The sequence below is a fragment of the Nomascus leucogenys genome, chromosome 2 (assembly GCF_006542625.1).
Source record: "Nomascus leucogenys isolate Asia chromosome 2, Asia_NLE_v1, whole genome shotgun sequence".
Lineage (NCBI taxonomy): Eukaryota > Metazoa > Chordata > Mammalia > Primates > Hylobatidae > Nomascus > Nomascus leucogenys.
This window is the reverse complement of record NC_044382.1, coordinates 63,111,423-63,134,815: the sequence shown is the minus strand read 5'-3', so window position 1 is coordinate 63,134,815 and position 23,393 is coordinate 63,111,423. Positions and strand designations below refer to the sequence as shown.

Here is a 23,393-nt window from a genome sequence, read left to right as displayed (position 1 = left end):
TGGGAGCTCCAGGTCAGAGGATGGAATGACCAGGAGGCTGACACGTTGGGAACAGGGGAGGAAGAAGCAGGTGCCAGAGATTTGGCAGGAAAGACAGAAGGCTCAGGAGCCCTGTGTGGACTTGGCCTCCTAGAGAGGGGCAGCCAGGGACCAGCATCTGACTCCCAGGGAGCCCAGGGCCTGAAGGATGGCTGTGATCCCAGGCCACATTAAGAGAGGTACAACATGCAGAGCAAGGGAGGTGGAAGTCATCATCAGCATGGTTGTGTGGAGTCCCAGGTGTCCAGCTGCCCATTCAGCCCATCACTGAGATGTCTAATGGGCATTAAGACTTAGCATGGCCCCAGTGAGCTCTGGATGCCTGGTTGAGCCACCATCACTTCCTGCCCAGATCATTTCATTAGCTTCCTCATCAGCCTCCCTGCTTCTGCCCTGGCCCGCAGCTGTGTGTCCCCTCCACGGCAGCCATAGGGATCCTTAGTAGATGTCTGTTGAGTGCATATACAAATGAAATGTGATCCCTGTCCTCAGGGAGTTCTCACTTAAAGGGGAAGATAAGGAAGAAATCGTTGGAGTTCTGAGAGACCAGTTTACATGTGAAGCAGGAGCTATGGGAACACAAAAAGAGAGGCATTGTAGGGTATCAGGGAAATCTACGGAGAGAAGGGGCCATTTTGATTAGGCCTTAGAGGATGAGTAGGAGTTTGCTAGGGGAAACAGATTAGGGAGAGATGTTACAGATGGGGGCACAACAACATTGAAGTTGGAATGTGAAGGTACCCTATGTGTTTGGGGAATAGCAAGTGGCTAATGGCCAGGGCTAGGGGAGTGGGGTGTGAAGGGGCGTGGGTGGAAGGAGATAAGATTAGGCTCTGAGGCTGGATGACACAGGACCTTGAATGCCCCAGGAGGGTTCTCATATTAGTAGTTTTCCCCAGCTATGAGCAGCAGGCTGAGAGACAGCCGGTACATTCATTCTACTTCCATCTTGACCTTGGTTTAGCGGCTGGCTGAAGTCTCAGTTTGAGAAGGATCTAGAAGCTGCGCCCAGGCCCATTGGTTAGAAGTACCATTGTTGTGGCTGCCACAGGTATAGATGTGGTCAGGCCACATGTTCATCAGGTCCCCAGAGGTGGGTTGGACTCATTAGGTAGATGATCCTAACAGCTTTTTCTAGAGGTGGTGAGCTCCTCCTTTCTGTCCTTGGAAGTGTGTGAGGCAGAGTGGGCCCAGCCCTAGGCAGAGGGTCGGGTGGTGTCCTCAGGTGTCTTACAGTGTGTTTCTCTTCTCTCTCTGATTAGTGATAAGATGTTTCCAGCTCTGGGATTCGGGGCCCAGTTACCCCCAGACTGGAAGGTGAGTGAAACCGGAGTTAGTTTCCTTTTGGTTGAGATGGGGTTTGTGTGTATGGCCTCTCTGGGATCAGCTCTGGAAAGGTCTTGGGTTGGAGCCCTGTTGCCCTGCCTTCCCTGTGTTCACCCCAGGCCACGCTCATTTCTCAAGCCTGATCCTTGGGCAGGCACTGAGGCTATAATGGGGCAGCACGTTATGTTCTCTGCTCTTGAGACCCATGTGGAGTGGGGAAGACAGATAGGATTACCAGATGTTGCAAATCAAAATACAAGACACCCAGTTAAGTTTGAATTTCAGATAAACAATGTTTATTTTTATGTATTTATTTTTATTTATTTATTTATTTAGAGACAGAGTCTTGCTCTGTTGCTCAGGCTGGAGTGCAGTGGCACAATCTCTGCTCACAGCAACCTCCGCCTCCCAGGTTCAGACAATTCTCCTGCCTCAGCCTCCCGAGTAGCTGGGATTACAGGTGCCCACCACCACCCCGCAGCTAACTTTTGTATTTTTAGTAGAGAGTTTTACCATGTTGACCAGGCTGGTCTCAAACTCCTGACCTCAGGTGATCCACCGGCCTCAGCCTCCCAAAGTGCTGGGATTACAGGCCTGAGCCACTGTGCCCAGTGCAGATAAACAATTTTTAAAGAACAAGTATGTCCTGAATATTGCATGGGACATACTTATACTTAAATCATCCATTGTTTATCTGAAATTCAAGGTTTTGTATGGATCTAGGGGTACAAGTATAGTTGTATTACGAGGATGTATTGTGTGAAATATGGACATTTAGTGTATTCATCACCTAAATAAAGTACATTGTACCCAGTAGGTGGCATTTCATCCATCACCCCTCCACCCTCCCGCTGTGTGGAGTCCTCAGTGTCTGTTATTCCCCTCTGTGTGTCTGTTCTGTGTGCACCCATTGTTTAGCTCCGTGTTATAAGGGAGAACATGCAGTTTTTTGTTTTCTGTTTCTGAGTCATACTGGGCATCCTGTATTCGATATGGCAACACTAAAGACAGGTAGTGTCATCGGTGCTAAGGTGGGGGCACCGTAGGCCTGTGGGGAGCCGAAGAGGTAACCCAGCCCAGCTTGGGGCCATCAGGCTTTCCTGGAGGGGGCAAGCTCTAAACCAAGAGGGGAAAGGGAAGTAGCAGAGTGACTAGGGGTGGCAGTGGGGCAGGGGGAGCCTTCAGGGCAGAGAACAGCCTGTGCGAAGGCTGCAGGACGAGCTGGAGGAGCTGGCAGAGGCGTGTGACAGACCCCCCATTGGAGGTGAGCAGGGTGGAGACAGATGTGGGCATTAAAGGGCCACGGGGACCCCTGCAGGGACCACATAGGGGCTCATCAGCAGATTGGCATTTCTAAAGGCCTCTCTTGGCTGCTGAGTGGGGCGTGGCTAGGGCAAGAGTGGGCAGAGTGGAGGGTGGAGAGAAGGGGCGAAGGCAAGGAGACTCAGGGCAGAGGCCAGGACTATCTGTATGACCAAGTGAGTGTGGGCCGAAGAGGTCATCAAGATTTCCAACTGGGCACTGAGGCGGGGGTGGTGCTGCTTACTGAGATAAAGAACAGGGTAGGTGCTAGGCTCAGCAGGGGAGGTGGTAAGGTGGGAGTCCCAGGAGAAAGGTGGATGATGGCTGGGCACAGTGGCTCATGACTATAATACCAGCACTTTGGGACGCTGAGGCAGACGGATCATTTGAGGTCAGAGAGTTTGAGATCTTCCTGGCCAGCGTGGCGAAACCCTGTCTCTACTAAAAATACAAAAATTAGCCCAGCGTGGTGGCACATGCCTGTAATCCCAGCTACTTGGGTGGCTGAAGCAGGAGAATCACTTGAACTCGGGAGGCAGTGGTTGCAGTGAGCCGAGATTGCGCCACTGCACTCCAGCCTGGGCAACGGAGTGAGACCCTGTCACAAAAAAAAAAGAAAAAAAAAAAAGATAAGTGGATGATGGGTCAATGGGTTTGGGCTCTGGGGAGACAGAGAGAGCCCTGGCCACCTGGGCCAGGACCCATGGTGCCACCTCGGAGGATGAGATTGCTAGGGAGACAGGTGGAATGAGAAACAGCCACATGAGGCAGGGTGCAGTGGCTCACACCTGTAATTTCAGGCTTTGGGAGGCCAAGGCAGGAGGATTGCTTGAGCCAGGAGTTCAAGACCAGTCTGGGCAACACAGTGAGACCCTGTCTCTACAAAATTTAAAAGTTGGCTGGGTGCAGTGGCTCACGCCTATAATCTTAGCACTTTGGGACGCTGGGGAGGGCGGATCACAAGGTGAGGAGTTCAAGACCAGCCTGGCCAACATGGTGAAACCCTGTCTCTACTAAAAATATAAAAATTAGCTGGGTGTGGTGACGGGAGTCTGTAATCCCAGCTACTCGGAAAGCTGAGGCAGGAAGATCCCTGGAGCCCAGTGAGCTATGAGTGCACTGCACTCCAGCCTGGGTGACAGAGTGAGACTCTGTCTCTAAAAAATTAATTAATTAATTAATTAAAATAAAAAAGAAACAGCTGCATGAGAGAGCCAGGCAGAGGAAGCGGAGACTGAGCTGGAGCAGAGCGGGGTGGAAGTGAAGGAGGGAGGGGCAGAAAGCAAACCCATAAGTAGCAGCATTTATTGGGCCCTTAGAATGTTCTAGATACCACTCTGCCTGCTTTACCAGTTTCAACTAATTCTCACCAAAGCCAATGAGGTAGGCTCTGTTGTGAACCCATTTTGATCATTGAGGAAGCCAAGCAGTCGGGGCTCGGGGAGGAGGGAGTAGGGTTGGAGGCTGCCCCTGGCCTGGTGATGTAAGGCTGAGAAGAGGCCGTCCGTTTCACTGACCACAGCTGGGGCCATTACAGCAGAGACAAGACGGGGAGGGGAGAAGGGCATGGAGACATCAGCCAGTGTGGCAGTCAGCCAGTGTGGAAGTCACCTGGCTGTGAGGGAGGGGAAGGGGCAGGTCAAGCAGGTCTAAAGGCTGAGGAGGAGCCAGGAGAGGCGTGGAGGTGAATTGAAGGGGGGTCCCTGAGGTGTGGTTGTGGGTAGTCCTGGGGCAGGAGGCGGGGGCTCCTCATAGAACCACAGGCACCAGGGGAGGGGTGGTTTGGTGGCTCAGAGATGGAGACGTCAATGAGGGCAGAAGCTGTGATGCTGGGGAGTCGCTGTGGACAGGGGCAGGGAATGCCGTCCCATTTTACAGGGCAATAAACCAAGGCTTGGAGCCTCAAAATGACTTGCCCAAGGTCATGTTCACCAACCGGGCAGATGGACTCTAAAGTTTCTTCTCAGAATCTGTTGCCTTCCCATGAGAAGCCTGTGGGGTGTGAGCCCAGAGAGCTCCTAAGTCTGCACATGGGTCTTGCTCGGCCAGTGCCCCTTCTTGTCTGCCCTGCTGTGCCGCATTGCTGTTTCTAGAATGAATTTTTGCCTCCCGTCCTCTCTGGTCCTCGCCGGGGAGGATGATTTTCACCTAGAATTTTGGGGAGTGGCCCAAGGGCCAGGGCAGGAGAGGTGGGTGTCCTGGCTCCCTGTGGTGTGAGGCTACGCCTCAGATGGGACCAAAGCTGGGCCACAGTGATGCCATTCGGGGGGCAGGGCGAGCTGGCACGGCTGGGCCCAGCACGAGCCCGTTGCTAGGACACCAGCCAGCTTTCAAAGAACTGAATGAGGTGTTTTCTTGAGCAAAAGCCTCCTTGTAAATGTCACAGGGCGATGCTGGGGAGGCCGGGGCTTGGCCAGGCTGGAGTGCCCGGCAGTGCCAAGAAAGATGCTGCATCCCGGCTAGGAAAGGACAGATGCTGTGTCCCACCTCCCCCTGCCACGGGAGCCGCCAGGCCTGGCCCCTCCTGGCCCCTCACCCTCTCTGGCATTCTGACTTGCCTCACTCCTGCTGCCTGAAGCTCCTTCATTCACTCCCACCTCAGGGCCTTTGCACATGGCCTTCACTCAGCCTGCTGCTCCCTCTCCTGGGCTTCTGCCACCTATTTTCACCTAGAATTTCGGGGAGTGGCCTGCCCTCTGGGAGCCATGCTCACTCTCACATGGGGGCCCTTCTTCCTGCCCAGAGCCCTGCCCTCATGGAACACCTGGCCTGCAGTGTGCAGTGCTATTATTGTTTGTTGACAGAATGAATTTGGGACCTAGCCCAAATTTGGGACCCCAGGCCTGAACAAACAGAGGGGTCGGTTCTCTGAGGGTGGGAAGCTAGAAGGAGCCAGAAGGAGCATGCGACCAGGCTGCCTCCCTTTGAGACCTCAGTTTCTCCCTGAGGGTGGCCCAGATGATCCCAGAGAGAACTCCTGCCCCAGAGAGTGGCTGAGGGGCTCAGGACATGTTTCCCTTTGGAGATGGCATGAGGTCTTGGCCCTTCAATGTGAGCAGAGTTACTCAGATGAGGAACGGGATCTGGGCAGAAGGCACAGTCTGTGCAAAGGTCTGGAAGGAGGGGGAGCATACTCTGCAGGTGGGGAAACTGAGGCTCAGAGAGGACAGTCACTCTGATATCCCTTGGGCTTTCTCCATGCCCCACCCCCTGCCTCTACCACCTGCCTCAGCCAGGGCCTCAAGGAACTGAGCCTGAAGTAACTCCCTGACCTCAAGGCTGAGCCAGGCCAGGTTGGGTGAACAGGGCCATTGGCTGTCAGAAGGCAACAGGAGTCCCAGGACAAAGGCCTGTGGCCGGCAGCCAGTCCCCAGGGGCCCCTCATCAGCTTCTGTGGCCTCCAGGAACTTGTCCTGTTTATGACTTTTCTCAGGCAAACCAGGGCAGCCAGTATGGGAGGGGCTGAGCTGCCACTGCTGGTAGCATGGACACTTGTCCCCAGGCCCCACTGTGTGACCTGGGCACTCCCTGGCCCTCTGGGAACCTCACTCTTTCCAGCTATGAAATGGAGTTGCTAGAGGAGGCAACCTCTGGGGCCTCTGGGGCGGATGGACAACCTTCCACAGCCCCCCTGACCAGAAGGCTGGGCCCTCCCCAAATAAAGGGGGGGGAAGAGTGGGGATGAAGAGTGGGGGGCCCGAGAAGGCAAAATATTCCTCCACCCCTATCAGCAGGGGGCTTTCCCACTGTGGTCTCTAAAATCTCCTAAAATCTGATTTTTCGGGAAGTCTTTGGCCCAAGGGAGGCCTGTTTCCCTGGCAACCATTTTCTCTCTCAGCCCCTCCATACAAGCCCCCCTCGTAATCTCTACAGAGGCTCAGGCAGTCTCCATGGCAACAGGGACCTCCAGCCCCCAAACCTGGAGCCCAGACTGGGGACAGGGTGAAGGGGGCCCTGGACAGGGACAGGACCCAAGAGGGACACCAGAGGACTGGCTCTGTGCCAGGCACCTAAAGCGGACAGCAAAGAACGGAAAACCCCATTGCCCGAAACAGGGAGGAGTCCTCCCGATGCCTCCCCTCCCCCGGGCTGCCAGAGAGGCCAGACTGAGCCCCACTACTGGGTCCCTGCCCTCTCCCCCAGGAGTAAGACCAACTCCCACCCCCAGGGGAGGGGAGGGCACTGGGTCTCAGGCCCATTCGACCGTGTGGCTCTGGTGCCTGGCTTCCCTTTTCTGGGCCTCGGTTTGTTTATTTGTAAAATGGGGACGCTGGATGCAGGAGAGCCTCCCAGTACCCCCATCATCGTGTCTTGGAGCTGAAGCGTCTGTCTGAGATTGTCTGTGCCCAGACAAAAGCCCTTCCCCTGCAGCTGAGGACCAGGGAGGCGGTCGCTTTGCCCTGGGCACCCCTCCACCCTCCTCATTGAAAATCCCTGGGGGAGGAACGCCTTTGGAGGTTAGCGTGAGCTCTGGTGGTAGCCTGACCTCAGTTCGAGTCCCAGCTCTGTCCGCCAGGAAATGTGGGAAAATTCTAGTCCACTCTGTGTCTGTTCTGTCATCCATAAGATGAGGTGATAACAGGTGCCCTTCCATTGGGGTGTTATGAGGAAGGAGTAAGGGGATTCCGGCACAGCACTGAATGTGGATGTGGTACGTGGTAGGAAGGGGGATGAGGGGGATTTGGGGCTGTAGGGCTGCAGGGGAGGGAAGAAAGGAGGGGCTGTCCCCCATCTGAGCTCTGCAGCATCTCCCCAGGCCCTGGGTTCTGCAGGCACTGCAGTCTCACCCACAGCCCTGAATGGGGCCAGTTATGAGTCCTTCTGTACCCCGAAGCCATGTGAGCAGCAGCAGCTGGATGTGATGGGTGCAGCAGTGTCCCGGAGTGTCCGGGTCAGCCTCTGATGATCCTCTGGGGCTGAGTGCTGGGCCTGGAGGCAGAGAAGCAGGATGAGTCCCTGGGGAGCCTGTGATAGCCCCATCCGCTCCTCTTGCAGCCCCCTTACACTCCCTGATCGCCAGGTCAGCTCTGAGCGGGCTGTCAGCTCACCCCCATTTGGCTGTCTGGCACAAGGCGGGCTCCCCTCTAAGCCCCTTTGCTTACTATTAAGGTAGGAAAAGCCTCTGAAGCCCGGAGAAGCGGTGCTCTAATTGTGGAGCCCACATCCAGCAGTAGCAGTGATGAGGGAGCATCCTGGAACCCTGGCCCACAGGGGAATCCCTGTCCCACCCAGGACTCTTAGAGGACTGACGGGGCATAGGCAGCGCCAGTCCCCAGAAGAGCCCAGGGTGACACACCAGGGTCTCAGTTTCCTCCACTATGAGGAGAGGGTGGTTGGGCCTCTCTGTGGGTCACACCCAGCAGTGGAGATGAAAAGCAGATGTGGGGGGTATCAGTGGCCTAGAGGAGGGTAGGGGTGGGGGTTACGAGCCGGTGCTCTCAAAGGGAGGCTTGGCCTGGCAGTGGGTGGCGGCCTGGGTCTGGGTTTGGGGGCGGGAGGCTGCAGCTCAGCGTTTTCTCTGCGTTTCAGGTCTCCCATGAGTTTGCCATCAACTTCAACCCCACCAACCCCTTCTGCTCAGGTGAGTGTCAGACCCGCCTGCAGCTGCCCTGTGTTTGCTACAGGCCTGGCCAGCTCCCTGGGTGGAGGGAGGGCAGAGGACAGGTTTTCATTGCTTTCTCCTTTCCCCTCCCCCTTACTGTTGTTCAGAGTGACAGAGGGGGAAGAGCTGCAGTTTGGAGTCAGATAGTCCTGGATTCAAGGCCAGCTGCTGCCCTTCCTAGCTGTGGGACCTTGGAAAGGTCACTGTACCTCTTGGGCCTTTGCCTCCTTACCTGCTCCAGGAAAACTATGACAGCTGCTCTTCTCACTTTACTGGGTGATTCAGTGAGAATTACAGGAAGCCACTGACAGGAAGCCCTGTGTAAACCAGGAGGAGGTGAGGGTGGCACCAGACACACCTGCTTTCACCTCCTTCCCACCCACCCCCTTGCTGGGAAGGCCAGCCCTGCTCTGGGAGGGGATCAGGGGGAAGCAGGGGCTGGGAAGTGAGTGTGGTGTCTGTGTTCATCCCCACTCCTGGGCCTAAGAGGGTTTCTGAGCCTCCTAGGGACAGTTAAGAAGCTATTAGAGGCCGCATGCCGTGGCTCATGCCTGTAATCCCAGCACTTTGGGAAGCTGAGGCAGGAGGAGCGCTTGAGCCTAGGAGTTCAAGACCAGCCTGGGCAATAGAGGGAGACCCCGTTTCTACAAATTAAAAAAATTACCCAGGCATGGTGGCGTATGCCTGTGGTCCCAGCTACTCAGGAGGCTGAGGTGGGAGGAAAGAAAGAGAGAGATGGGGAGGGGAAGGGAGGGTCACACCTGTAATCCCAGCACTTTGGAAGGCCGAGGTGGGTAGATCAGAGGTCAGGAGTTCAAGACCAGCCTGGCCAAGATTGTGAAACCCCGTCTGTACTAAAACTACAAAAATTAGCCAGGCATGGTGGTGCGCACCTGTAATCCCAGCTACTCAGGAGGCTGAGGTGGGAGAATCACTTGAACCCAGGTAGCAGAGGTTGCAGTGAGCTGAGATCATGTCACTGCACTCCAGCCTGGGTAACAGACCGAGACTCTGTCTCAAAAAAAAAAAAAAAAAAAAAGGAAGGAGAAGAGAAAGAAAGGAAAGAGAGAGACAGAAAAGGAAAGGAAGGGAAGGGGAAGGGGAAGGGAGAAGGAGGGAGGGAGGAAGGAAGGAAGGAAAGGAGGAAGGGAGGGAGGAGGGGAGGGAGGGAGGGAGGAAGAAAGGAAGAAAGAAAGAAAGAAAGAAAGAGGAAGATGGAAGGAAGGAAGGGAGGGATGGAGGAAGGGAGGAAGAAAACTCTGAGTGGAGGAGAGGGGATGCAGGTGGGTATGGAAGAGGGCTGTTTCTACCATCATGAGACCTTTCAGCCTAGGACTTGGCTTCAACATAGCATCTACCTTCCCTGGGGATCCCCAAAGCTGGGCCAGGCTGTCTGATTTGGGGTAGATCTCCAGAGATATTTTGGTTGGTCAACTTCATCCCTGGCCAGAGGCCTCTGGGCAGGGCTACAGGGCATTGTGCTCATAACAGCAGCTATTTACAGAGCACCTACTCTGTACAGGCACTGTGCAAATGCCTCGATCCCCCAACCCTGAACAGAAGCCATAGCATATCCAGAATGGACCTCCAGATGGCTTCCCATGGTCTCAAAGCATCACTGCAAGCTTTGCCAAGCCCCTTCTTTGGAAAGGCCTGAGAGACCCCCCTCCTGCCAACTGCCAGAGTGTAGATTATCAGTCCCATTGACAGATAAAGATATAGCCTCAAAAAGATTAAACTACTTGCCGCAGGTCCCACAGCTGAGAAAGGCAGAATTTAGGCTGGACGCGGTGACTCACGCCTGTAATCCCAGCACTTTGGGAGGCCAAAGTGGGCAGATCACCTGAGGTCAGGAGTTTGAGACCAGCCTGGGTAACAGCAAAACCCTGCCTCTACTAAAAATACAAAAATTAGCCGGGTGCGGTGACACATGCCTGTAGTCCCAGCTAGTTGGGAGGCTGAGGCAGGAGAATTGCTTGAACCTGGGAGGTGGAGATTGCAGTGAGCCAAGATCCTGTCACTGCACTCTAGCCTGGGTGACAGAGCAAGACTCCGTCTCAAAGAAAAGGCAGGATTCAAACTCTTCAGGCCTGTCTGACTTCACATTCAGGGCTCTTGGCTTTCTACCATGCTGGCCCTTCCCTCTGGCAGCTTCCAGTCTCACGAGGCCTATGCTAGCCATGGCAGGACAATTTTGGGTAAGCATGAAATAGATGCTTTATCAGCAGGGAGATGAGAGTGGGTATGGGGTCAGGGAGACCTGGCTGATCCAGACTCTTCTCCTGAGGCAGGTGTGGATGGTATTGCCCAGGCGTACTCAGCTTGCCTGCCCCACATTCGCTTCTACGGTCCTACCAATTTCTCCCCCATCGTCAACCACGTGGCCCGGTTTGCGGCCCAGGCCACACAGCAGCAGACGGCCACGGTGAGTAGGCAGCTGCAAGCCAGGCATGCCAGGAACCACGTACGTCCTCTGGGCTGGGGAGCAGGATATTCTGCCTTCTCTTTGCTTTAAATCCTAGTGGACACCTCTGGGCCTTGCTTTACCTTCACGTGTTTTAAGAGTTGAGTCAAGCTTAACTTGATTGGTCCTGGCTTCCTGGAGCACAGACTGGAGAAAGCAAATCCATTCGTGCTGAGCAGGAAGCAGGGCTGTGATCAATGGGAGATGTCTCCCCAGGGCGAGGTACTCGTTATTCCCACAAGAGTAACAAGATGGAAAACTGGAGGTGGTGATCCCTGAGGCCCTAACACTGACCCTTCTGAGCCACCTAGTTCCAATCAGAGCTGCCCCTGCCTCACACTGAGGGCTACTGAACTGTCTGGCCCTGGCCCTACACTCAGCAACAAGCCTAGAGCCTCACTGGCCCGGCCTGAGGCTGCCAAAGTAGCTGCATGGCATCTGGAATATATGGTAAGCAGCCATCCCAGGCATCTGCAGCCCTGGTCTCCCTTCCCTTCTCCCGCCCCCAGCTGCAGACTGGCTCCCAGGCAGGCCCTACTGGCAGGGTCTGATGCCAGTGATGGGGTCACCAAGGGTTACCTTGCCCACCTCCCCATTTCTACCATGACCTGCCCTTGCCTCTCTCTGCAGTATGAGTTGAGGGGTCTTCTCCCCCTGCCCTAAGGGCAGTTATCTGATGTCCCTTCTGCCTTCTCCTGACCTTGGGGACCTGACTGACCTACATGCCCTATGCATAGGACTTCTTAGCCCCTGACCCAGCCCTGCTCCTCAGGCTCCAGCACCATGATGGGGAATCAGGCACCCAGCCTGGATGCTGGTCTGGGTTGAGGAGACTTGACTCCAATTCCTTTCTGGCCACTACCTCCTGGGAGACCTCGGCCAGCCCCTGCCCCTTTCTCATCTTCCACCTCCATTGAAAGAAGAGGGTTGCTGAAGTCACTTCTAGAGTGTTCATTTTACTAGACTCTAACATATCCCAAATTCACCCACTTCCCCTTGGCCACAGGTCTCTCACTGGACCCTGCAGCTGCCCTCACCACTCCTCACACCACCAGTCCACAAGCTACCATTTGTTTCCCCCACTGGAGGGTCAGATCCAGCCGCTGCCCTGCCAAAAACCCTTTGCCATCAGATTGGATCCCCTGAGGCCAGCCTCTGCCTTCCTTACCGACCCGCTCACTGACTGCACAGCCCTTTCCTTCTCTTAGGATGATTCTGCCACCTAACCCCCTCTGTGTTCTTCGAGCACTCCCAGCTGTTCCCCCGCAGGTCCTTCCTGGACTCTGCAAGGCTCTCCCTCAGGGCCTCCTCCCCCAAGCAGCCTTCCCTGACCACCTATATGAAGCAGATCTCTTGCCTTCTCTGCCTGTTCCTGGCTGACCCTGATGATGGTTGGCAACATCTAGTTCACATCCTTCTCTCCGCACCTGGTCCAGCACCTGGGCTGTGCACGCTCATCATGCTGTGAATGGATGAAGTCAGCACTGGCTGAGGGATGTGAGTTGTACAAGCTCAGTCAGAGCCTCCTCCCCCAGGGAAAGGGACCTGGTCCCATGCCTAAGGGGACCATTGGGACCAGCCAGAGGAGGGAGGCACCTGGTCACCAGGGAGGTGGCAGTTGACTTCTGGGAGGTGGTGGGAAAGATAGTGCAACTGCCCAGTGGGTTCACCTTGCCCACTGCCTAGACAGAATGATTTATCAAGACAGGGGAATTGCAATGGAGAAAGAGTAATTCACACAGAGCCGGTTGTGCAGGAGACCGGACTTTTATTATTACTCAAATCAGTCTCCCCGAGCATTTGGGGATCAGAGTTTTTAAAGATAATGTGGCAAGGAGAAGCTTGGAAAGTGGGGAGTGCTGATTGGTCAGGCTGGAGATGGAATCATAGGGGGTTGAAGTGAGTTTTTCTTGCTGTCTTCTGTTCCTGGGTACGATGGCAGAACTGATTGAGCCAGATTACCGGTCTGGGTGGTGTCAGCTGATCCATGGAGTGCAGGGTCTGCAAAATATCTCAAGCACTGATCTTAGGTTTCACAATAGTGACATCCCTAATTTGGAGAGGTTCAGACTCTTGGAGCCAGAGGCTGCATGACTCCTAAACTGTAATTTCTAATCTGTAGCTGATTTGTTAGTCCTGCAAAGACATACTGGACCCCAGGCAAGAAGAGGGTCTTTTTGGGAATGGGCTGTTATCAGTTTGTTTCAGTCAAACCAAGAGCTGAATCCCTTCCCAAAGTTAGTTTGGCCTACACCGAGGAATAAACAAGGACAGTTGAAGGGTTAGAAGCAAGATGGAGTCAGTTAGGTCTGATTTCTTTCACTGTCATAATTTCCTCAGTTATAATTTTGCAAAGGCGGTTTCAATAGGAGCAGGCAGGGGCAGAGCCTGTTCTGATGGTTCAGGAGGCAGCAGAGGATCTGTGGGAAAAATGGGTACCCTGGAGTGGCAGGTGCCAGGGTTTGAATCCTGCTGCTGTCCCTTCCTCACTGTGTGACTTGGGCAAGTCACGTCACCTTAGTTTCCTCATTTGTACAGTGGGAAAACTAATAGGATCAATCAGGAGGAGGTAGTATTAGGATTAAATAAGATCACTCAGCACCTGGCACCCAAAAAGACCTGAGGGACAGAGAAGGACAGGTCAGCAAAGCGCTCAGGGAAGCGTGGCCAGGGTAGAGGGAACAGGAAGCGCAGGACGTGGAGGCAGCACCTGGCCAGAAGGAGCTCAGAGTGCCGGAAGGAGGTCCCGGCCCTGACCCTGGCAACTCGGAGCCTGGGGCATGTTTCTTCTTAATGGAATGGAATGTTTCCTGCTCTAAACCCATTTCCTCTTTCTGTTTTTTGAGACAGAGTTTCGCTCTTGTTGCCCAGGCTGGAGTGCAATGGTGTGATCTCGGCTCACTGCAACCTCCGCCTCCCGGGTTCAAGCGATTCTCCTGCCTCAGCATCCTGAGTAGCTGGGATTACAGGTGCCCACCACCACGCCCAGTTAATTTTTTGTATTTTTAGTAGAGATAGGGTTCCACTATGTTGGCCAGGCCTGTCTCGAACCCCTGTCCTCAGGTGATCCTCCTGCCTCAGCCTCCCAAAGTGCTGGGATTACAGATGTGAGCCACTGCACCCAGACCCATTTCCTCTTATGAAATGGGCATAGTAAACCCCCAGTGTGCTGTGAGGACCTAGGTGCAGGCTTAATGGGCAGTAACTGGGAAGGGCCTGGGAGGGATTTTTTTTTTTTTTTTTTTTTGAGACAAAGTCTCATTCTGTTGCCCAGGCTGAAGTGCAGTGGCACAGTCTCAGCTCATTGCAATCTTCACCTCCTGGGTTCAAGCGATTCTCCTGACTCAACCTCCTGAGTAGCTGGGATTACAAGCACCTGCCACCATGCTGGGCTAATTTTTGTATTTTTAGTAGAAACAGAGTTTCACCATGTTGGCCACGCTGGGTCTTGAACTCCTGACCTCAACTGATCCGCCCACCTCAGCCTCCCAGAGTGCTGGGATTACAGACATGAGCCATGGCACCTGGCCGGGATTTTTTTTTTTTTTTTTTTTTTTTTTTTTTTTTTAATTCCTGGGTTTGCTGGGCTAGAACTGACTAGAGAGGGCATAGCAAGAGGCAGGCTTCACCTTGCACTCCCTCCTGTTCGGGTGCCAGGCCATTGTCCCACCCAGTCTTGCCCACCCTGAGTAGGCTTTCAAAGGGATAGAAAAAGAAAGTCTTGCATGTTTGTTAAGGGGAAAAATGTGGGGCAGGGAGCGGGTGTGCAGCCCAGTGTTAGCGCCAGGGACCTTTCACTGCTGCACCTGCAGAGCTGGGGCAGGACTGGGCAGGAACCAGGGTCCTGGGGAGAGGTGGGTCTATTATCTGCTGGACCCAGGTCTGAGTGGGTTTGGGCCCCAGGAAAGGCCAGGAAGGGCATTTGTGTGTTCTGGGGAGCAGCTGCGGAGAGCTCCCCAGAGGGAAGAAGCAGAAGGACTTGAGGCCCAAGCACCTGGTGCTAGTCCTCTGGACATCCCAGCCACTTTTACTGCGACTTGGTCCTCCCGGCCTGGGGGAGGCAGCCACCTCCTGGCTCCCTTCTGCTGGAAAAGCTCTGTCACCCACCCAGGCTGTGTGACCTCAGGGGATGTCTGAGCATCTCTAACCTGCAGGAGTGGGGCCAAGGGACCTCTTATCAGGCCCTCCCACTCTGATGTCCAAGAACAGATAAGGCCATTCTCTACCTCCTGCCTTACCTTATCCCCTTGGCCTCAGGGTGCACCAGTGGAGGGGAGGTGGGGCTGCCTGGTGGTTCAGCCTCAAGCTCTGGGAGGTTCAAATCCCAGCTCCCCAACTTCCTGACTTCGTGGGACCCAGAGCAGGTAGCTTAAACTCTGTGAACTTGTTTCCTCATCTGTGCGACGAGGATAATGGAAACAGTCCCTGCCTTCTAGAACTAGATAGGCATAGAAATTGCTCAGCATAGTGCCTGGCACACATAAAGTGCTTCCCTGCTGGCCGAATCTTTTGGGGACACCTCTTGGGCTAGCATTCAGTGATGCCAAGCACAATTAGTCCCAAAGCAAAAGGAAGTCATTTATGAATTATCCCCTGATGGTTTTGTCAGCCGTTTTTTAGTTTGGGGAAGAATATTTGGTGTGGCTTCACCCTCCCCATCCCCAGACATATGTGCACCGATGCACACCCACATACAGGAAATTGAGAGCAGGTGGTGGAAGCCTCTCTCTAGGCAGGGCTGCACTCTCCCATTCATTCACTCAACACATCTTTACCGAGCAACTTCTGCGTAGCACTGGGGAGACCGTGATGAGTGAGACAGGGCCTCTGCCCTCCCAGAGCCTGCAGTCTAGTGAGGAGCCCTAGGCCAGGAGCAGGAGGCAGGGGGACTAAGCCTGAGGTGATGGGAGCACGGGCAGAGGTGGCATCTGACCCAGATGGAGGGCTCAGGAAAGGCTTCTTGGGAAAGTGACATGTGAGCTGAAACTTGGAGGATGCTTGAGTTAGCCTCCTAAAGGATGTGTGTGCGTGGAGTGTCTCAGGCGGAGGGAACGAACGGCACGTGCCGAGGCCTGGAGGTTTGGTGTGTGGGTGTACCAGAAGGAAGGAATGTGCTGAAAGAGGACGAGGTGGGGCGAGGTGAGGCTGAAAGGTAGGCCAGCTCCTGCGGGGGGCCTCGGAAGCCATTGAGGAATCTGGGTTTTCTCTGGAGGGCGGTGGGGAGCCACTGGAAGGTCTTATGCAGGTTTGAGTGGGCCTTGGGGGTCTCCTATCTCAGGCCTTCATCTTTCCCTCTGCCTTGGCCCCTTGCTATTCATGGCCCATTCCTGGTTGGTCACCCAGGTGTCTGGTGTCCCAGTGGAGGGGGAGCTGGGAAGCACCCAGCCAGCTCCCTGGGAATTCCACCCACTCCCCTCGCAGGGTCCTCAGCTGCCAACTTCCCTGAAATGAGCTAGGGAGTAAGTACAGCTTCCCTAGACTCTGCCTGGAACTGTTGTGGTCAAGTCAATTTCTTATAAATCAAATCACACGTTAAATGCATTAGGGGAAGCAGTTGTTTACAGCCCTAGAAACCTGAAGAACCTCGGGGTAAAGGCAAGAGTTGCTTCGTCCTTGTTGGGAGTTGGGTTTTTGGATTCAATCTGACAGTGATGGGCTGTTTCTGGAGGTGGGAATGCTGGGGACAGGGTGAACCAGGGCCATCTGCAGAGGCAACAGAGCCTGCAGAGCCTCTTCCAACCCCTTGCACCCGATTCCACCCTCCGTTCTCTCCATCTACAGCCCCCTCCCCTTTGATCTGTCCTGGGGGTAGGGCTGTGTAATAGACGTTTGAGGCTCCTGAGCAACTCTGGCTTTGTCCAGGCTGGGTGGGAAGCCGGGGACTTGTCAGCTGCACTTCCACTGCCGAGGTCTGGGCTGCTGACCTCAGGCGCAGCTGGGCACTCGCTGAGGCCAAGCTCCTGGGTGTGGGCATGGTGGCTGGTTGATTGGCACACAGGGGTGCGGGTTAAAGTCCAGTACCAGGGCTCTGGGCCCCACCCTGGGCTGCTATCCTGGATATTCAGGCCCTCAGACACTGGCATGCTGGGTGGGAGGAAAGCTTTTCCCTGCCAGGCCCCTCTGCTGGAGACAATGACAGGCCACTGGTGCCAGTGGGCGGTGGAGGAGGACATCATGTAAAGAGCCCCAGCTTCGGAGTCAGCCAGGCTGGGTTCAATCTGGACTGTGCCAGTTCCCGGCTGTGAGGCCTCAACAAGTTACATCACCTGTCTGAGCTCCACTCCTCTAGAATGGGAGTCAGAGTGAGGGTGACAGGCAGGGTCTGTGTAGAGCTGTCACTGTGTGGTATCACCTCCTCTGGCCACTGGTGCCCACAGTCCTGCAGGAACCTGGCCCTGTCTGCCCCCAGGCTCCCCAGGGAGGAGGGCTGCCAGCTAAGAGGTAGGCCCAGGCCTGAGCCCCATACATCTCCTAGGCACGGGGCTAATAGAAAGGAGGGAGCCAGGAGGGCCATGTGGGGAGGGAGTGGGCACTGCCTGCCTGAACTGGAACGGGCTTGGAGACAGATCCCACCCACTGAAGGGTGGGGCCCGTTAGACCAAGGCCAAGCATTCTTTTCTTTCTTCATTGCTTGGCCTCTTAGTGTCTTTCTACCTGTCTGCTTAGGTGTCCCAGAAATATTGCCCTGGACTGTTTCTGATGGTATTGAGGTGGGGTTGGAGGGCCGCCTAAGGGAAGGGGCCCAGGAACAATGGTGGGCTGTCAAGGGTAGGGTCTGGATGGGCTTCTGAGGCCCCTCACAGCCAGGGATGGGGGGCTGGCAACAGTAGCCCTCCACTGTGGGATTCAGGCTGCCATCTCCATGGCAACAGGTATCCCCAGCCAAGGGATTGGTCTCTTAAAGGCACAGTGCTGGAGCTAGACCACTGCTGCCTGGAGCTGGAGGTGAGGGTGGTGGGGTCCGTGTCTCCACACAGCTCACCCTGCTCCTTCCCTCCACAGTTGTACTTGGCGGGCAGACAGGAACAAGGCACCCTGGAAGGCTGAGCTTGTAGCCTCTGCAACCTCCCCAGGGAACAAGTGGCTTTGCTGGATATGAAGGTGGCCAAGGGCTGACCTGGGGTCCAGCTTGGTTCCACCCTCCTTAGCTCCATGACCTTGACTAGGCTAAGCCCCAGTTTCCCTTTCTGGAAGACTAAAGCCCCAAACAGAGGATATGAAGATCACAAGAGCTGATCTGTTGATGTTAGAGATGGGGGAAACTGAGCTTCCCCTCAAGGGGTCAGTGGGTACTAAGGACAGAGCTGAGCTGAAAATAAGTTCTTGGCTGGGCGTGGTGGCTCACATCTGTAATCCCAGCACTTTGGGAAGCCGAGGCGGGTGGATCACCTGAGGTCAGGAGTTTGAGACCAGCCTGGCCATCGTGGTGAAACCCCAACTCTACTGAAAATACAAAAATTAGCCAGGCCTGGTGGCAGGTGCCTGTAATCCCAGCTACTTGGGAGGTTGAGGCAGGAGAATCACTTGAACCCAGGAGGTGGAGGTTGCAGTGAGCCCAGGTTGTGCCAGTGTGGGCGACAGAGCAAGACTCAGTCTAAAAAAAAAAAAAAGAGTTCTTGGCCAATTTGGAATCCTGGGCCCTCACCCTCCGATGGTCCAATGAGCCTTCCTGCACTTCACTCAGGCACACCCCGGCCCCACTTCACAGTTTGTATTTTATATATCTCCCACACTAATTATTCAATTTTTAAAATTTAATTTATAAAGAAACTCTATATCCCAGTGTAAATGAAAAAAGCAGTATCACTTGCCATAAATAGAGAGTAACAAAAATAAACACAACAAGCTGTACAATGGTATTAAAGTCTAGCCGGAGACTATTGTCTCCTCAAGCTCTGGGCTTCCTGCCTTCCCTTTCCGTTGATAAGAAGCTTAGCAAACGTTAGAGAGACGTGAAAGACACAGTAGTACCAAACCAAGACTTGCTCCTGGGTGCAGTTCATAGAATTGAAAGGCCACTGCAAACCAGTCCTCTTCCGGGGTGACTTGATGACTTGATGGTGCTCAGTGCTGTGTTTGGGATGTGACCCAAATCCACTTATTTGTCAGCAGAGTCCCACACTCCTGGAAGCCCTGGCCCAGACGACCTGCTTTAGCTCCTGCAAGGTGTCTCAGATTGCCCTGTTGAGTAGGGAATGGAGGGGGTCACAGGTGCCCATGCCCAGGTGCAGCAGAGAGGGGGAGACTGGTCCCAGAGCAGCCCATCAGCCAGATGAGTCCTCCTGCACCAGCTGTGGGCCTGTCGGGAATGCAGCTGACTGGGCTACTGCCACGTCAGGCACATTATCTGCAACAACTCCCACTTTGCAGATGAAGAAACTGAGGCACTATGAGTCAAGTCAGTTGCCTAGAGTCCCACAGTGTAGCAACCGGCAAGGCCAGGCCCAGAGTCCAGGGCTCTCAGAGGCCCCAAGGGGGAGTCTAAGATAACACACAGGACAGGAGGGGAGAGCAGTTTGTACTTCCTGCTGTGACCAGGTCAGAGTTTAGAGCATGAGAGGCCTGCAGGGGTGAGGTGCTGAGAGCAGGATGCATAGCGAGTTGTCTGGGACTTGGCTGCAGCTGGGTAAGGTGCACTGCCTTCCTCCAGGACTCAGAGGGTTTGGGGTGGAGGGAGGGAGAAGGGGTGCCAGGGCCTCGGCCTTGCTGAGTGCCCCGTTGGCTCCCTCCCAGCAGCAGTACTTCATCCTCCTCATCATCACGGATGGGGTCATCAGTGACATGGAGGAGACGCGGCATGCCGTGGTGCAGGCTTCCAAGCTGCCCATGTCCATCATCATCGTGGGCGTGGGCAATGCAGACTTCGCTGCCATGGAGTTCCTGGATGGGGACAGCCGCACGTTGCGCTCCCACACGGGGGAGGAGGCAGCCCGCGATATTGTGCAGTTCGTTCCCTTTCGAGAGTTCCGCAACGTGAGTGTGGGCTTGGGCTGGGAGGGGGCGGTTACAGGATCCCAGCCACCATAGCTCATAATCAAGCTTGAGAGTCTTGGGGTTGTCTGGCCCAATCCTAGACTTCTCCACTCCATTGACTGTGCTCTTCTGAGGTCCTGCTATGTGCCAGGCGCCATGCCAGGCCTTGCCCTGGTGGTGGCCATTGTGATAGTGTGAGCACTTGCTTCCACAAACTGATGGAACATGGAGCCGTGGGCATCTAGCCTGAGGCTCTGGGGCAGGGCTTCCTGGAGGACCTGCTGTCTAGTGGGGTCTGATGAGAGGCTGGGGCTATCCATGTGGTGTAAAGTGCAGGAGGAGAGAGGGGTTTTCCTGATCATCACACCCCAGCAAGCCCCCTCATTTTGCAGACGGAAAACAAGGCCTCCCAGTCATCTTAGGTTGACCTCCTCTCCCTAAAGCCCTCTGCCTGGGAGAATGGTGTCCTCAGCCCTGTTCCTGGAAGTGGCTCTGGCTTTATTTGCAGGTGATCCCAGATCTGCCCACAAGGAGGCCGGGGTTGGCTTCCTGATCACTGCCCTAGCAGCAGGGTCCATGAGGAGTCCCATAGGGGAGCAGTCTCTCCACTGTACTGCTGTACTGTAATGCCACCCCCGTACTGCTGGCTGGGGGCTTAACCCAGCCTCAGCAAGAACTGCCCAGGCTGGTTTGCACCCAGTGGCCCTCACCTCTCTGCCCGGCATCCTCTGGGGTTGCCTGCGATGGTTCTACTCCTTCTGGAGCATTCGCTTCCTAAGGACAAACGCTGGGCATCGGTCACCCCTTCATGCACAGGTTGGTGACCGAGTACCTCCATGTGCCTGGCCTGTGGCTGGCCGTTCACTAGTGAACCAGACTGTCAGGCCCATTTATTCCCGCCAAGAAGGTGCTCAAGAGATGTTTGCCAGACGCATAGGTGCTTCCCGCAGACGGAGTCATCCTAACCCGTTACTCCCAAGCATCTCAAGTGCTCCAGGTAACACTTACACCTAACCTAAAGGAAGTCACTGCGATCAGGGGGAATTTCAGGCCTGGGCTGAGATAAGGGACGCCACTTGCAGACAGCCCTGGCCCGCAGCCCTAATTTTGTCCTCAATGGACACCTGCTGTAGCAGCCCTCTGGGCATAGTGCCGCTCACAACTTCCAGTCATTAATCCTTATTCTCTCTCTTCCCCACCCCACCCTCCTCCACCCTGCAGGCAGCAAAAGAGACCTTGGCCAAAGCCGTGCTGGCGGAGCTGCCCCAACAAGTTGTGCAGTATTTCAAGCATAAAAACCTGCCCCCCACCAACTCAGAGCCTGCCTGAGCTCCAGTGCCCAGCAGCAGCATGTCAGCTGAGCCTCCTGCCCTCCCCCAGGAACATGCACGCTCACCCTGCTTCCTTGTGGGTGGCCTTTTTCTACCGATCCACATTTTTATTTTTTACAACCAGACCTCCACCCCCAACTTCCTCCAGCCCAGCTGGGCTTCCTTTGTTAGAGTCAACTGTTGATGCTTCCAGGCCAAACTGGCTTCCTCTCCTCCTCTCCCCACCTTTGCCATTCTTAAGTATTGAATGTACTTTGTATAATCTTAGTGGAATTGTTATTGAGAATAAAATTTTTACAATCATAACTGGCTTTTTCCAAGTAACCAGCTGCAGACTCTGATGAAAGAAACGTGTCCTTGGTGCCATACGTGTCGTAGCCTGCACCTAATTAATTCCTGCTGTTTTTTTTAATACTGTGACTGTGTTCTATTTGTTATATACTCAGGGTAATAAACGAGTTTCAGACGTCCCTGCGTCAGCTCCTTCCTCAGCAGGGACCTGACGGGCTCACTGATCTGAGAAAGGAAATGGAAAATGAAAATCCACCCCACAAGTCTGATAAGTTGGTGTAGTCACTTCTGCATGGGGACATGCATTCCAGATGATAACCTGTTAAATCACTGCCAGTTAACAGTGATAACCTGTTAAACTGGCACAGAACCTGGCACATTGTACAAACTCAGTATTTGTGGATGAATAGAATGAATGTGCAGGCCCATACCAGTTTCTGATATATCCCTACCCCACAACTGGACAGCAGTCCCAGCCACCCATCTGCTCCTCCTTGGGTCTCCCGGGTGTTTGGGTCGGCCACCTAGAGGTTTGTGAAAGCCTCTCTGGCCTCAGGACCCAAATGGGGCTGCTTCTGACCCTGCTTTTTCTTCCGCATCCCCCTCTCTAGGCTCAGGCCCAGTTTTATGAAACCAGCCAGAGGACCCCTCTCTGAAAGTTCAGCCCCACTCCCAGGTCCCTCCTTTATTCCACATAACACCTCTTTCTCCTTTATCCACCTGACTCCCGCTTGGACCTCCAGGTAGCCCCTTGGACACGGGTTTCTGTGTAACCAGCAACAGCTAACCCTCCTATTAAGCACTGTTTCCACCTCCGTGTTCAGTGTTTTGGAGGCACTTTTTCTTTTTTGAGACAGGGTCTCACTCTGTCCCACCCAGGCTGGAGTGCAGTGGTGTGATCTCGGCTCACTGCAGCCTCAACCTTGTGGGCTCAAGCAGTCCTCCCACCTTCAGCCTCACGAGTAGCTGGAACACAGACATGCACCACCACGCCCAGCTAATTTTTGTAGACACGGAGTTTTGCCATGTTGCCCAGGCTGCAAGCACTATCTTGGTGAACCCTTCCGATAGCTCCTGACAGTGACCATTTCAGAGATGAGGAGACAAGCAGAGAAGCGAATCAAGTCTACTAGAGGCAGAGCCAGGCCTCATACCCAAGTCTGGCTGCCTCATGGCCCACACTTGCTCCACTGCATTGAATGCCTTCCCTTGGCTCTGGATGGGGTCCTTTTGCTCAAGCTGCTAATGAATTTGTCACTCTGCCACTGAAACTGGAAAGTCATTTGTCCCCATTTACTCTTCTGGCCAGTAATTCTTACTAGGGCCTGCTAGGATTGGGCACCACAGCAGGTAGATTCCCACCTCTTAGTGCCTGGTAAGCTCCAGCCAGAGTTTTTCTGGTGGGAGCAAGTAAGGGATACCTTCATCCTAAGCTTCTGGTGCCCCTGCTGATTCTGTGGACACCAAGAGTCAGCTGAAGGATCTGTTAGGGACACTTCTCTCAAGAGGGCCGCAGGACTGCACAGAGCTCTGATTTGCAGACTGTCCTTCGGAAAACCACAGTGCACTGGCCCCCAGGCCAGCAACATGGGTGGAATCCCACTCCTCCCTTACACCTTCCCGTGGGAGCGGCTTACAAGCTTGGTGAAACTAGGGAGACTGCCGTCCACTGGGCCACGTGAAGGCGAAGCCCTGGCCTTGCAGTGGGGGTCTATCCCACATGCTCCCACTCTCAGATCACTTCCTCAGGTGTGGTGGCCACGGTCCCCACATCCAGGCTTCATGTGGGGGCAGATCCAGCCATCTCTGCTCTCTGTCTGCCCCTTCTCTGCCTAACAGTGGGTGGGTAAGTCAAGCAGGCCCTTTACTCCTGGCTGGCTTCAGTTCACAAACTTGTCTAAATTCTTGTCTAAAGAAGAGTTTGTCTAAATTCTTGTCTAAAGAGTTTGTCTAAACTCTTGACAAGGCCAACCAAATCACTTTTTATTTTTTTATTTTTGAGACAGAGTCTCACTCTGTCACCCAGGCTGGAGTGCAGTGGCACAATCTCAGCTCACTGTAGCCT

General features: G+C 54.5%; 1 protein-coding gene across 1 annotated transcript in view; it reads left to right on the top strand.

Annotated features, from left to right (window-relative positions):
• CPNE2 (copine 2) overlaps positions 1-21,343 on the top strand; it is a 55,667-nt gene extending 34,324 nt beyond the window's left edge. Inside the window, exons 12-16 of the mRNA XM_030796650.1 lie at positions 1,302-1,356; positions 8,197-8,248; positions 10,561-10,694; positions 19,470-19,706; positions 20,928-21,343. Of these exons, the coding sequence (XP_030652510.1) occupies positions 1,302-1,356; positions 8,197-8,248; positions 10,561-10,694; positions 19,470-19,706; positions 20,928-21,035 (586 nt within the window). The 3' untranslated portion in view covers positions 21,036-21,343. The remainder of the gene's footprint in view (positions 1-1,301; positions 1,357-8,196; positions 8,249-10,560; positions 10,695-19,469; positions 19,707-20,927) is intronic.
• The last annotated feature ends 2,050 nt before the right edge of the window (positions 21,344-23,393 follow it).